The sequence below is a fragment of the Chlorocebus sabaeus genome, chromosome 1 (genome assembly GCF_047675955.1).
Source record: "Chlorocebus sabaeus isolate Y175 chromosome 1, mChlSab1.0.hap1, whole genome shotgun sequence".
NCBI classification, from domain to species: domain Eukaryota; kingdom Metazoa; phylum Chordata; class Mammalia; order Primates; family Cercopithecidae; genus Chlorocebus; species Chlorocebus sabaeus.
Window position 1 is genome coordinate 55,421,213 of NC_132904.1, and position 13,075 is coordinate 55,434,287.

Here is a 13,075-nt window from a genome sequence, read left to right on the forward strand (position 1 = left end):
TGTCCCCATTGCTTGTTTTTATTCAGTCGTAATACTACATACAAAGGATGAAGGGCCTAGAACAGTACTGGATAACTTTAGTTAGCTGAGTTACAGCCTGGGTCTAGAAGACCTTTGGAGAAGCATACTGCTTCTGCTAATGCTAGTTTTTGGATTGCCAGGTCAACTTAAAATGTAACTGTTTATGTTAAAGAATCTATTAGCCTAGCCTTCTCTAATCTGGAAGTCTGATTTAGGTAATTCCCCCAAATGAGAGATGACAGTACTATTTCCAAGAGCACTTTCCAGGTAACCTTTGTTTACCATGAGCCAAAGTGTGAAGTGGCTATTGCAAGAATGGCCAACTCACCAAAGATAAAAGCCAGAATTCGGTAGGCACTGATAAATGGTCACAGAAAATCTTTACCAAATTTTAAATTACAAAGAACAGAACTGACAGTTTTATAACTGATGTTTTAAATTTGTCATTTATTTTAGAGACTACCTATTATACTTAAGACATTGTGTTAGATCTTTGCCAAAGACATTAGTCATATTAATGTAATTCATTTTTTTAATTTTCCATATTAATTCAATTTTTAATTCATTTTTCTTTATGCTTGCTTCAGGGGCTACATCTGGGACTGAATAGCAGCATATGGGCCAAGGGCTGTGGTTTTGCCACTCATGCTCTATACTCTAGTCTCTTCCAGAGTTGAATATAGCAGTCATTATCTTTTTTTTTTTGAGACAGAGTCTCGCTCTGTCTCCCAGGCTGGAGTGCAGTGGCACGATCTTGGCTCACTGCAAGCTCCGCTTCCCGGGTTCATGCCATTATCCTGCCTCAGCTTGGGTCAGTAGCTGGGACCACAGGCGCCCACCCCCACGCCCAGCTATTTTTTGTATTTTCAGTAAAGACAGGGTTTCACCGTGTTAGCCAGGATGGTCTCAATCTCCTGACCTTTTGATCCACCCGCCTCGGCCTCCCAAAGTGCTGGGATTACAGGTGTGAGCCACCACGCCCGGCCAGCAGTCACTATCTTAATACAATGTGTCACTATTTTATTACCTGCAGAGAAACAGATTAACTTCCTTTATTTAATACTGATAAACAGAAAGCCTTTTTCAAGAAAAAAAAAAAAAGATAGCTTACATTTACAAAAGTGATTTATGCTAGTATCTGCCATTAACAAAGACAAATACTGAAATCCACACAAAATCAGAATTAACTTCTACAACTAAAAAAAAAAATTATAGGGTAATAAAACTAGGAAAAGCTGTATATAAAAAGAAAAAAAGACAAGTCCCTATGCAGCTAATTACAAGATAATATTGTAAATACATTCAAAAAATTTTCCAAATATCCTGCAACCTCATCTAGAAACTGATACATGTTGAGATTCTTGATCTATACCAAACTATAATGTTAAAGGAAATCATGAAAACTGAGGTATATATATGATGCATTAGAAACTATCATTTGAACACTATTTAAATAGCTTAATAAGGTCCAATTTCAAGTTGAAGTCTGTAAATGGAGATTAGTTTGGATTATATGACACAGGAGACAATAAAACATGTTCTCAAATACATTTTCTGGAAACAAAACCTCAGCAAACGAGAATTTTCATACTGTGCATGGGAATAACTAAAACCTTTATTAGATATGATTTTCCATTAACAATAATGTGAAAATTAGAATTATGAATTCAAAAAGCAGTGAAGTCTGAAAATTTAAAAAGTAGACTAGGTATTAGGGGATTAAAGGTAAAGGAAGACGAGAATGTTTCTTTAATACTATTCATTATTTCCCCTCTGTACACAATGTTGCATATATACAACTACTTCATTTTTATTGACTTTATATAATAGTGAAATCCCTTTAAGCAACCTAGGGTATACAGTTGGTGTCCAACTTTCAGGGGGCGGCGGTGGGGGAGTAGAAACACACTTGATTAACAGTTTTCACCCACACATTTTAGACAATTTTTTTCTTTTTTTGCCAAGATTTTAGTAGTAAATTCATAAATATAGGAAATACTTTCACTCCTTCAGTGTTAAAATAGAAAACCAAACAGTGCCAACAGTAATGGCTTAATTATTGGTATACAAGAAAAACACAACACCAATGGGTTTTCTTAATTACGCATTTTAAATATCAATATGTGCATTTGTTTTTACAGTTATAAATTTTTTTATCATCTGTTTTAGACAACAGCTTGTAATAGTTTTGAATCCATTAAGATGTTGCTTTCAATTTGAAATATTCTGTGTATACATGTATATAAAAAATAACCCAATGTATGACTCATCTGACAGATGTTTAAGATCAATAACGGCTTATTTTTCAACATGCAGTTAGGAAGAGAGGGAAGCAAGCCAACCTCTCTACACTATCTTTTTGCTGGCTTGTTTTTGCAGTGGTATCAATAGTGGTTTTTGGAGGGAACCATGTGCCTTCAGCCTATCTAGTCAAGATCAGATACCACAATCAACAAGAGGGGTAGAAGAGTTGGGGAAGGGGGAGTGGGTAAGTGTTAAATATCAATTTTTTCAAGTGCGCATTTTGTACTCTTTCTAGGCACAGGATTAAAAACAGGCCAATGAGGAAAAATTTGTTATAATTAGGAAAAAACTGCAATCAAATCAAGACATAATAGCCGAATTAAGTTATTTTAATAGATTGCATATATAGATGTTTAGCCATACTCTTAGATCAACTCTTTAAGAGAAGAACTTTATATCCAATTTACATGCTCTAGATACCACCTTTCTTATTTTTTACAGTAAGGTCTGGTATTCAAATACCCACTTGTACACTGACAGCTTTAAGAAAAACAGGACACAGAGGGAGTTGTCATTTTTAGCAGCAATGAAATACCATTAACCCTTTTTACATACCGAATTCAAGTCACTATCAGAGGTGAGTGCACCACAAAGTCACCAGGTACAAAATTGCTAGTTCATTTTTAAATTAATAACTTGAAATTACCCCTACCCCCCACCCCATTACATCTTTTTATAAACAGCAAACATTTTGCTATTTTATACATAGGCTAGCAGGCTTGTTTCAATATGAAAGTGCTAATTCATTTACAGATTTTTATAATCAGTTATGTAGTGCTACAATAAATGTCCAATAATCTACATAGGAACAATGATGAATGAAAATGATGAAGACTGAATAAGGCTATCAGATGACCTTATCTTATTTACATATAAAGAATAGATACCCAATGGTGAGGAAGAGACAGAAATTGGACAAATACTCATAGGTGTAAAAATTACATCTACCTTTGAGTTTTATACTGTAAATGAGACATTTTAAATAGTCCTGTAGCCCATGCCTATTTTTTCCTCAGAAAAAGAAAAGCTGCCTTCATGACATCCCCTCTTGTTTCAGATTTCCACAGTGTCACTTTGAAGCTTCAGAGTCAGGATCTTACTTTCTTCAAAAAATACACCCCCTAAGGTACCTCCCAACCCCCCCACCCCCAAAATCCTGCTGATTTCTTTTCCAGTGCCAGGTTGCATGATCAGGTCCCATCTCCTGGGGTTGTTGTTTCTTTTGTCCATCTATTGATCATTAGTTTAGAATAGATAACATGAACCAGTTCTGGAACCACTACTAGGAGGAACACAAGCTCTTCACTACAATCACACAGCAGGAAAGAAAGAGATAACTCAATTCATCCCTGGTGCTGGGCCTCCAAAATTGAAAGAACTTGGCACAACTGGAGCACTGAATTTGTATCCTCCATGCTTCTCAATCATTTTGGATTCTAGAAAACAAAATTTTAATAGGGCATTCAATCATCTACTAACTTGGGGAGAAACTGACAAAACATTAAACAAGCCAGTAGCTTAACCATCATAAGTGGCCAGGAAGTTCCAAAGTTCATGTTTTCTCCAATGTATAGGGGCAAGGGAGCATGCATTATGTAGAGAATAAAATCTCTTTTATTGTATGCTGTAGACTTCTTAGCCAATTTTCATTTCCCATTGTTAAGAAAAAAAAAATCTTTTTTTTTTTTTTTTTTTTTTTTTTTTGAGGCGAAGTCTGGCTCTGTTGCCCAGACTGGAGTGCAGTGGCACAATCTTGGTTCACTTTAACCTCTACCTCCCAGGTGCAAGCCATCACGCCCAGGTAATTTTTTGTATTTTTAGTAGAGGCAGGGTTTCACCACGTTGGCCAGGTTGATCTAGAACTCCTAACCTCAAGTGAGTGATCCATCCGCCTCAGGAGTCAGGAGTTTTCGAGACCAGCCTGGCCAACATAGTAAAACCTCGTCTCTACTAAAAATACAAAAATTAGTTGGGTGTGGTGGTGTGCACCTGTAATCTCAGCTACTCAGAAAGCTGAGGCACGAGAATCACTTGAAATCGGGAGATGGAGGTGGCAGTGAGCCGAGATTGCACCACTGCACTCCAGCCTGGGTGACGGCGTGAACTCTGTCTCAAAAAAAATAAATTAACAAAATAATTTTTTTAATTTATAAAAAAATAACGTCTATAGATAATTGTTGTGCATTAACAGTGGTGTATAACCTAAAATGTACTCTTATTTTTGTTTTTATTTTTTTAGAGACAGAGTCTCGCTCTGTCTCCCAGGCTGGAGTGCAGTGGCACGATGTTGGCTCACTGCAACCTCTGCCTCCCAGGTTCGAGCAATTCTCCTGCCTCAGCTTCCCAAGTAGCTGGGACTACAGGTGCGTACCACCACGTTCAGCTAATTTTTGTGTTTTTTAGTACAGATGGGGTTTCACTATATGTTGGCCAGGCTGGTCTCGAACTCCTGACCTCAAGTGATCCGCCAGCCTCAGCCTCCCAAAGTGCTGGGATTATAGGCATGAGCCACTGCGCCTGGCCTAAAATGTACTTTTAAAAATTTCACACCACACAGAAACATCTGAAGATGAAAAGACATGTCTGGGAGCTATTTAACTTCCTAAGTTTTTACGTTTTTGCAGACGCGGTCTCACTCTGGCACCCAGGCTAGAGTACAGTGGCACAATAATGGCTCATTGTAACGTACACCTCCCAGGTTCAAGTGCTCCTCCAGCCTCAGCCTCCCAAGTAGCTGGGACTACAGGCATGCACCACCATGCCTGGCTAATTTTGTTTATTTTTTGTAGAGATGATGATGACTCACTATGTTGCCCAGGCTGAACTTCAACTTCCAAACTCAAGCGACCCTCCTCCCTTGGCCTCCCAAAGTGCTGGTATTACAGGCATGAGCCACCATGCCTGGCCAAGTATTTCCTTTTTTTTTTTTTTTTTTTTTTTTGAGAGGGAGTCTCGCTCTGCCGCCCAGGCTGGAGTGCAGTGGCTGGATCTCAGCTCACTGCAAGCTCCACCTCCCGGGTTTACGCCATTCTCCTGCCTCAGCCTCCCGAGTAGCTGGGACTACAGATACCCGCCACCATGCCCGGCTAGTTTTTTGTATTTTTTTAGTAGAGACGGGGTTTCACCTTGTTAGCCAGGATGGTCTCGATCTCCTGACCTCGTGATCCGCCTGTCTCAGCCTCCCAAAGTGCTGGGATTACAGGCTTGAGTCACCGCGCCCGGCCAACTTTTTTTTTTTTTTTTTTTGAGATGGAGTTTCCCTCTTGTTGCCCAGGCTGGAGTGCAATGGCGTGATCTCGGCTCACCGCAACCGCCACCTCCTGGGTTCAAGCGATCCTCCTGCCGCAGCCTCCCAAGTAGCTGGGATTACAGGCATGTGCCACCATGCCCGGCTAATTTTGTATTTTCAGTAGAGACAGGGTTTCTCCACATTGGTCAGGCTAGTCTTGAACTCTCAACCTCAGGTGATCCACCCACCTCAGCCTCCCAAAAGTGCTGGGATTACAGGTTTCAGCCACTGCGCTCGGCTTAGGTATTTACATTTTTAACAGAATTTTCTATTATCTAACCATCACCATGAGCTAAAGTTATTGCATACTGAAAGTACTTTTTTTTTTTTTTTTTTTTGAGACTGAGTTTTGCTCTTGTCACCCAGGCTGGAGTGCAATGGTGTGATCTCGGCTCACTGCAATCTCTGCCTCCTGGATTCAAGGACTTGCCTGCCCCAGCCTCCCAAGTAGCTGGGATTACAAGCATGCGCCACCACGTCTGGCTGCGTTCTCTAGTTTTATTTTTGTTTTTGTTTTTTTGGAGATGGAGTCTCACTCTGTTACCCAGAATGGAGTACAGTGGTGCAATCTCAACTCACTGCAACCTCCACCTCCTAGGTTCAAGCAATTCTCCTGCCTCAGGCTCCTAAGTAGCTGGGAATATAGGCATGTGCCACCATGCCCGGCGAATTTTTTTTTTTTTTTTTTGAGACGGAGTCTCGCTATGTCGCCCAGGCTGGAGTGCAGTGGCCGGATCTCAGCTCACTGCAAGCTCCGCCTCCCGGGTTTACGCCATTCTCCTGCCTCAGCCTCCCGAGTAGCTGGGACTACAGGCGCCCGCCACCTCGCCCGGCTAGTTTTTTGTATTTTTTGGTAGAGACGGGGTTTCACCGAGTTAGCCAGGATGGTCTCGATCTCCTGACCTCGTGATCCGCCCGTCTCGGCCTCCCAAAGTGCTGGGATTACAGGCTTGAGCCACCGCGCCCGGCGGCGAATTTTTTGTATTTTAGTAGAGACAGAGTTTTTTCATGTTGCCCAGCCTGGTCTCAAACTCCTGAGCTCAGGCAGTCCACCCACCGTGGCCTCCCAAAGTGCTGGAATTACAGGCATGAGCCACCACACCTGGGCCAACCATACTTAAAAATAAGCAAACTGGGGCTGGGCGTGGTGGCTCACACCTGCAATCTCAGCACTTTGGGAGGCCAAGGCGGGCGGATCACAAGGTCAGGGAATCAGTATCATATAGCTAACAGGGCAAAACCCCGTCTCTACTAAAAATACAAAAAATTAGCTGGGTATAGTGGCGGGTGCCTGTAGTCCCAGCTACTTGGGAGGCTGAGGCAGGAGAATGGCGTGAACCCAGGAGGCGGAGGTTGCAGTGAGCTGACACTGCACTCCAGCCTGGGCGACAGAGCAAAGTGCCATCTTAAAAACAAAAAAAAAACAAAAAACCAAAAAAAAAAAAAAAACAAAAAAAGCAAACTGTAGCCAAAGCCAAAATTAAGTTATCAGTTATCCTATATTAAATCCCTTAGATTAAATTCCTATCACCTGCAACAACTATACCTTTTATATCATCTTAAATGATATAAAATTTAAAACCTGTAAAATTTTAAAGCTATAAAAGTCACTAATTAAAGAGAAGTTACGGTTAATTAACATACCATGGGCTGCTCTTCTTTGATCAGCCAGAGTTGCTATGTCCTGTAACTGTTTTCTTTGTTCTTCATTAAGACCGTGAGTCAGTGCCTGATACCACACAGGATTACGATTTTGAATAGCTATCAAAAAACAAAAACAAGGGAAAAACAACATGAATAAGAGAGGTTTGGTAGCTCTGTTCTATTCTACTCCTCCTACTCCATCCCGAGCCAATACTGAAATTCTGATCTATTTTATATTCTCCCAATAATTTTTAAAATTACTGTATTTGTGAAACAATAGATATAGGAATAAAAATTAATTACAGCTTATCTTTATGCCTCCAAAAACTCTAATCATTCTTACGATCCATCTCTCTAGCAAATAAGGATTCAGAGCCTAACTAGTTCTTATATAGTTAAGTAACAAACTAGGGAGACTTCAGGAATAAAGCTAACCCAACCATCTTAAAAGATTCAGAGCTAAAGCAACTTGAAAATCATCAAGGCTACTCTGGTACATGGGCCCTGTGTTAGGAACCATCCTTTAGCGAAAAATATATGGTGTTTGTCTACCAAGTACAAGGCACAGACACAAGTTAGGCACCTCAATCAGTTCTTGTTGCCATGTAGCTCAGAAACCAGCACTTTGTGCTTCTGCAACCTTGCATCAAAACTGCCTTGTCATGGGCTTAGAAGACTCAAATCCTTGGTTATCAGATAATGTATTATATCAAAGAATATATTCATCAGTTCCCAATGCATAGGAAATGATTTATAACAGCAATTAACTCTGAGAGGAAAGGATGTTTCAAATACAGGGGAAATTTAATTTCTTAACGTGGATGGTAAAACATAGATGCTATGCCTTGTTGAAATCCAAGTAAATGATGGTAAAAACCAACTGGAACCTAGCATTCTGAAGCCACATACACTGACACATTACAGGAATAGTGGACTTTTCCTGGAATATTTAACAGTGTATATGGCTCCAGAATCCTAGGCATATACAATTCAAAAACCTCAAGGTTAAACAAGTTGTTTAAAGCTAAAAATTTGATTATGCCAAAGGTGTTAATTTAGTAATAATAGATTATATTAGTTAACATATCATAGAATATAGGAAAAAAAGAATTAAAAGATCAGATGCCATAAATGTATAACAGGTTTGTGGGCAGGGAAAAAAGATACACACAAATAATAACATACAACAAACAGGTATACATGTAAGAGTGGTTGCTTCTGAGGAAAGCTGGGAGACTGGGAATCAGAAGTAGCAAAGAGGCACTGTCACTGTATACTTTTTTGAACTACATTATTTTCCTATAATCTTTCAAAATTACAATCTAAATGTAAAATAACAGGATGAATAAAGAATACTCAGAAACTATGGCAACCTTAGAAATAATTTTGGTTACTTTGCCTTACAAGCCTTTTCTAGTCTGGGTGTGACATCCTCCAAACTCTTCCTTTAAAGGGCAGAAACTACAACAGATTTGTTCAGTGAAATGGATCCACATGTAATAAGTTGACTAACTTTGAAAGATAGCTTTAAATATCTGATACTCATCAACAGGGTTATCTTCATCATCAATGATTGTGGAATAGCCTTCCAGAGCAGTCTCTTCAGCATCATCTTCTTCCCAATCTTCATCATCTCCATCCTCACCAGCCTGCTTAGCCAGAATCTCCAAATATTCTTGCCCATCTTCATCAATATCATCTTCATCACTCCCCAGTTCCTCTGCCAAGTCATAATATAAGTACTTTCATAACAATGAGATATTTCGTTACTCAGCAAATTGACAATCATCTCAATCACTGTCAGTAAATTACAAGTCACAACTGACAAGAGAAAGCTCCAGGAATTGGGGTTTAAATACATGTTCAACAATGAACAGAAATGAAAATTCCCATAGGAGTCCAAGAAAACCAACCTTGATTTAATGTATTCTTGATACTAGACATCTGAAAAAGGACTGCATATTATGAACACACGACCATTACACCCACCAAACCTTTTATAAGATTTTTTAAAAAGGCTAAGTTAGTAAATGATAAAAGACAAAAACGGCAATAGCTTATGTTGAAACGCTTACAATAATTTAATATTTTATTGATTTATACACTGATAGTGTACTGTCTTATAGATAAAATGTATTTATCAACATTTAATTAACATAGAGTGATAATCTCTCACTCTTAAAACATACTCGTAAAATAGGTATGCTTAGGTTTTAGAATTAATAGACGATAGGATGGATGTCTCCAATAAATTTAGTCAACATTAAGACCATAAATCCTTAGTAGCTTAAAAATAAAATGAAAACCCCATAAATCTTGTAATAGTAAATATAATGATGTGTGTACCTTTGTTAATACTGTTAATTCAGTGCCATCTGCTAAGCCCTATGTTAAGTGTCAAGGATTCCCTCATGTAATCCCCACAACTTTTTTAAAGAAATGGGGTTTCGGCCGGGTGCGGTGGCTCAAGCCTGTAATCCCAGCACTTTGGGAGGCCCAGGAGGGTGAATCATCTGAGGCCAGGAGTTCGAGACCAGCCTGGCTAACACGGTGAAACCCCGTCTCTACTAAAAATACAAAAAACTAGCCGGGCGAGGTGGCGGGCGCCTGTAGTCCCAGCTACTCAGGAGGCTGAGGCAGGAGAATGGCATAAACCCCGGAGGTGGAGCTTGCAGTGAGCTGAGATCCGGCCACTGCACTCCAGCCTGGGCGACAGAGCAAGACTCTGTCTCAAAAAAAAAAAAAAAAAAAAAAAAGAAATGGGGTTTCACAGCAGGGTGCAGTGGCTCACGCCTATAATCCCAGCACTTTGGGAGGCCCAGGAGGGTGAATCATCTGAGGCCAGGAGTTCGAGACCAGCCTGGCCAACATAGTGAAATCCCGTCTCTACTAAAAATACAAAAATAAGACTAGCATGGTGGCACGCACCTATAATCCCAGGTATTTGGGGGGCTGAGGCAGGAGAATCGCTTGAACCCAGGAGGCAGAGGTTGCAGTGAGCCAAGATCGTGCCATTGCACTCCAGCCTGGGCAACAGGAGCAAAACTCTGTCTCAAAAACAAAACAAAACAAAACAAAAAGAAATGGGGTTTCACTATGTTGCCCAGGCTGGAATCAAACTCCTGGGCTCAAGCGAATCTGATACCTCAGAGTCCCAAGTAACTAGGACTACAGACTCATGCCACCTTACAAAAACTTACAAAAAAGGCTCATGTCACTTTATAAAAAAGGGAGCTATAATCTCTCGCTCTTAAGTGGACTCAGCACTTTTGTGAGAACTCTATTATTATATACAGAATTATTTGGCTTTGTAATACTTTCCCACAGTCGGATAGAAAACTTTTGAAGAACCGCATGACATCTCATTCATCTTTGTATCTACAGTGCTGAGAATGTATAAAATTAACAAATCTTTGTCGATTGCATACTATAATGATTTGAACTGCTCTACATGTTGGTGATACAGCTGAAGTTCCTGATTACATCACTCTAGTTAGAAGATAGGAAGTCTTTTCTGTGAATGAAAGCATTTGGGTATGATCCCACGTACATACTTGGGAGAAGGGCTAGTGATGTTTCTTTTTTTCTTTTTCTTTTTTTTTTTTTAAATCTGAGACGGAGTCTCACTCTGTTGCCCAGGCCGGAGTGCAGTGATGCATGCAATCTTGGCTCACTGCAACCTCTGCCTCATGGGTTCAAGTGATTCTCCTGCCTCAGCCTCCCAAGTAGCTGGGACTACAAGTGCCCACCACTACACCCAGCTAATTTTTGTATTTTTAGTAGAGGCGGGGTTTCACCATACTGGCCAGGCTGGTCTCCAACTCCTGACCTTGTAATCCACCTGCCTTGGCCTCCCAAAATGCTGGGATTACAGGCATAAGCCACTGCGCCTGGCCCAGTCCGGTTATATTTCTGAGTAGATACGTTTCGTCTTCTTCCACTGAAAATCCCTTACCGGTTTCATCATCATCTTCAGCTTCATCATCATCATCACTGTCATTCTCGTGTTCTGCATGGCAAGCATATGCTCTTTTCAATCCATTAAATAAAAGGATAAAAGCTGGCAAAATCTGTCCAGAAACCTGATTTAAAACCTGAGGTATCTGTTCCATATCAATAAGAGCACAGAGTCCGAGAACACACATCTTTCTGTCATGAAGCCTTAAAAAAAAAAAAAAAAAGAAAGAAAGAAAAAATTCTGTTTTCTTTTCTTAAATAAGCAGAGTTCCTCGCAAAGCAAATGTAATAAAATTGCAATATGTGTCACTTACCCCAAGAAACAGTCAACATCATTAAGCCACTGTGTAATAAAATGATTTGTAACTGGTTCAACATTATTAGGGAAACGAAGATTTTCTAAGGTATTGAGTAGTAGGTGTGGATTATAATATAAAGCTGCAATTGCAACTTGCAGACACATAGTTCGAAGTTCACTTGTCTTAACCTCTCTTGTCAGTCTTTCTAAGGCTGCTTCCACGAATAAGGGAATGCACTACAAAAAAAGATAGCAAGATATTCTAAGACTATAATTAATAGCATGCAAACTATCCTAAAAATATTAACTTCTTTGTTGCCTCAATTAACCCTATTGTAGCATTACATGACCAATATTTATTGCTGAGGCACTGTACTGAGAAATCTAATTTTAGAGAAAGCCTAGTAGTCTTCATGGAGCTATTAAAAGCTCACGACGGGCCGAGCGCCTGTAATCCCACTACTTTGGGAGGCTAAGGCGGGCGGATCACAAGGTCAGGAGATGGAGACCATCCTGGCTAATATGGTGAAACCCCATCTCTACTGAAAATACAAAAAATTAGTTGGGCGCGATGGTGGGCGACTGTAGTCCCGGCTACTTGGGAGGCTGAGGAAGGAGAATGCGTGAACCTGGGGAGTGGAGCTTGCAGTGAGCCAAGATCATGCCACTGCACTCCAGCCTGGGCGACAGAGAGAGAATCCATCTCAAAAAAATATATAAAATAAATAAATAAATTTTAAAAAGCTCACGACAATATCAATCATGCCTTCACAATGTTCCTATTAAAACTGACCATGGGCCGGGTGATGTGGCTCACGCCTGTAATCCCAGCACTTTGGGAGTCTGGGGCAGGCAGAACACTTGAGGTCAGGAGTTTGAGACTAGCCTGGTCAAAATGGCGAAACCCCATCTCTACTAAAAATATAAAAAATTAGCCAGGCATGGTGGCAGGCGCCTGTAATCCCAGCTACTCTGGAGGCTGAGGCAGAGAACTGCTTGAACCCAGAGGCAGAGGTTGCAGTGAGCTGATATTGCGCCACTGCACTCCAGCCTGGGCGACACAGCGAGAGGTCTCAAAAAAAAAAAAAAAAAAACTGACCATGGAAATTTAATTACTAAAGCTATCCAAAAAATCTTAAGCCAAAATTTATTTTTCATAACAAAGTAGCCATAAAACTTAGTCTAATTCCTATGTATTAAACATATGATCATTGTTATATATTAAATTTTAAACTAAAAATATTGTCTAGATGTCTCAATAAACAAAAACATACAGAATATGCAACAAACGCCAAAAAATGAAGAAAGTGAAAGGAAAAGATTACCCCTCTGAACTACAAATCATTATTAGCCTCACTGACCTGGTCAATGCCACGCCCTTTGCACTGCAGAATGATGACCTCTAACAATTTTGCTGCATGACACTCTGCATCTTCTCCTGCAACTCCTGTAAGAACCTGATCAACACAGAATATAAACTGCAGTAAGGCTTTATCCTTTAAATCAGATATCTAAATCAAGGAAACAATTTCCTACCCTGTGTACAGGCTCTGAGTATTACC

At 40.1% G+C, this 13,075-nt stretch overlaps 1 protein-coding gene across 2 annotated transcripts in view; it reads right to left on the reverse strand.

Moving 5' to 3' along the window:
• Positions 1 to 1,618: 1,618 nt before the first annotated feature.
• The window catches only part of IPO7 (importin 7), a 63,873-nt gene continuing 52,416 nt past the window's right edge, over positions 1,619 to 13,075 (reverse strand). For both annotated transcript variants that reach the window (XM_008007250.3, XM_008007255.3), the window contains 6 exons: positions 12,875 to 12,970; positions 11,530 to 11,750; positions 11,214 to 11,419; positions 8,772 to 8,978; positions 7,259 to 7,375; positions 1,619 to 3,761 (listed from right to left, as the gene is read on the reverse strand). In XM_008007250.3, the coding sequence (XP_008005441.1) occupies positions 3,664 to 3,761; positions 7,259 to 7,375; positions 8,772 to 8,978; positions 11,214 to 11,419; positions 11,530 to 11,750; positions 12,875 to 12,970 (945 nt within the window). In that variant the 3' untranslated portion in view covers positions 1,619 to 3,663. The remainder of the gene's footprint in view (positions 3,762 to 7,258; positions 7,376 to 8,771; positions 8,979 to 11,213; positions 11,420 to 11,529; positions 11,751 to 12,874; positions 12,971 to 13,075) is intronic.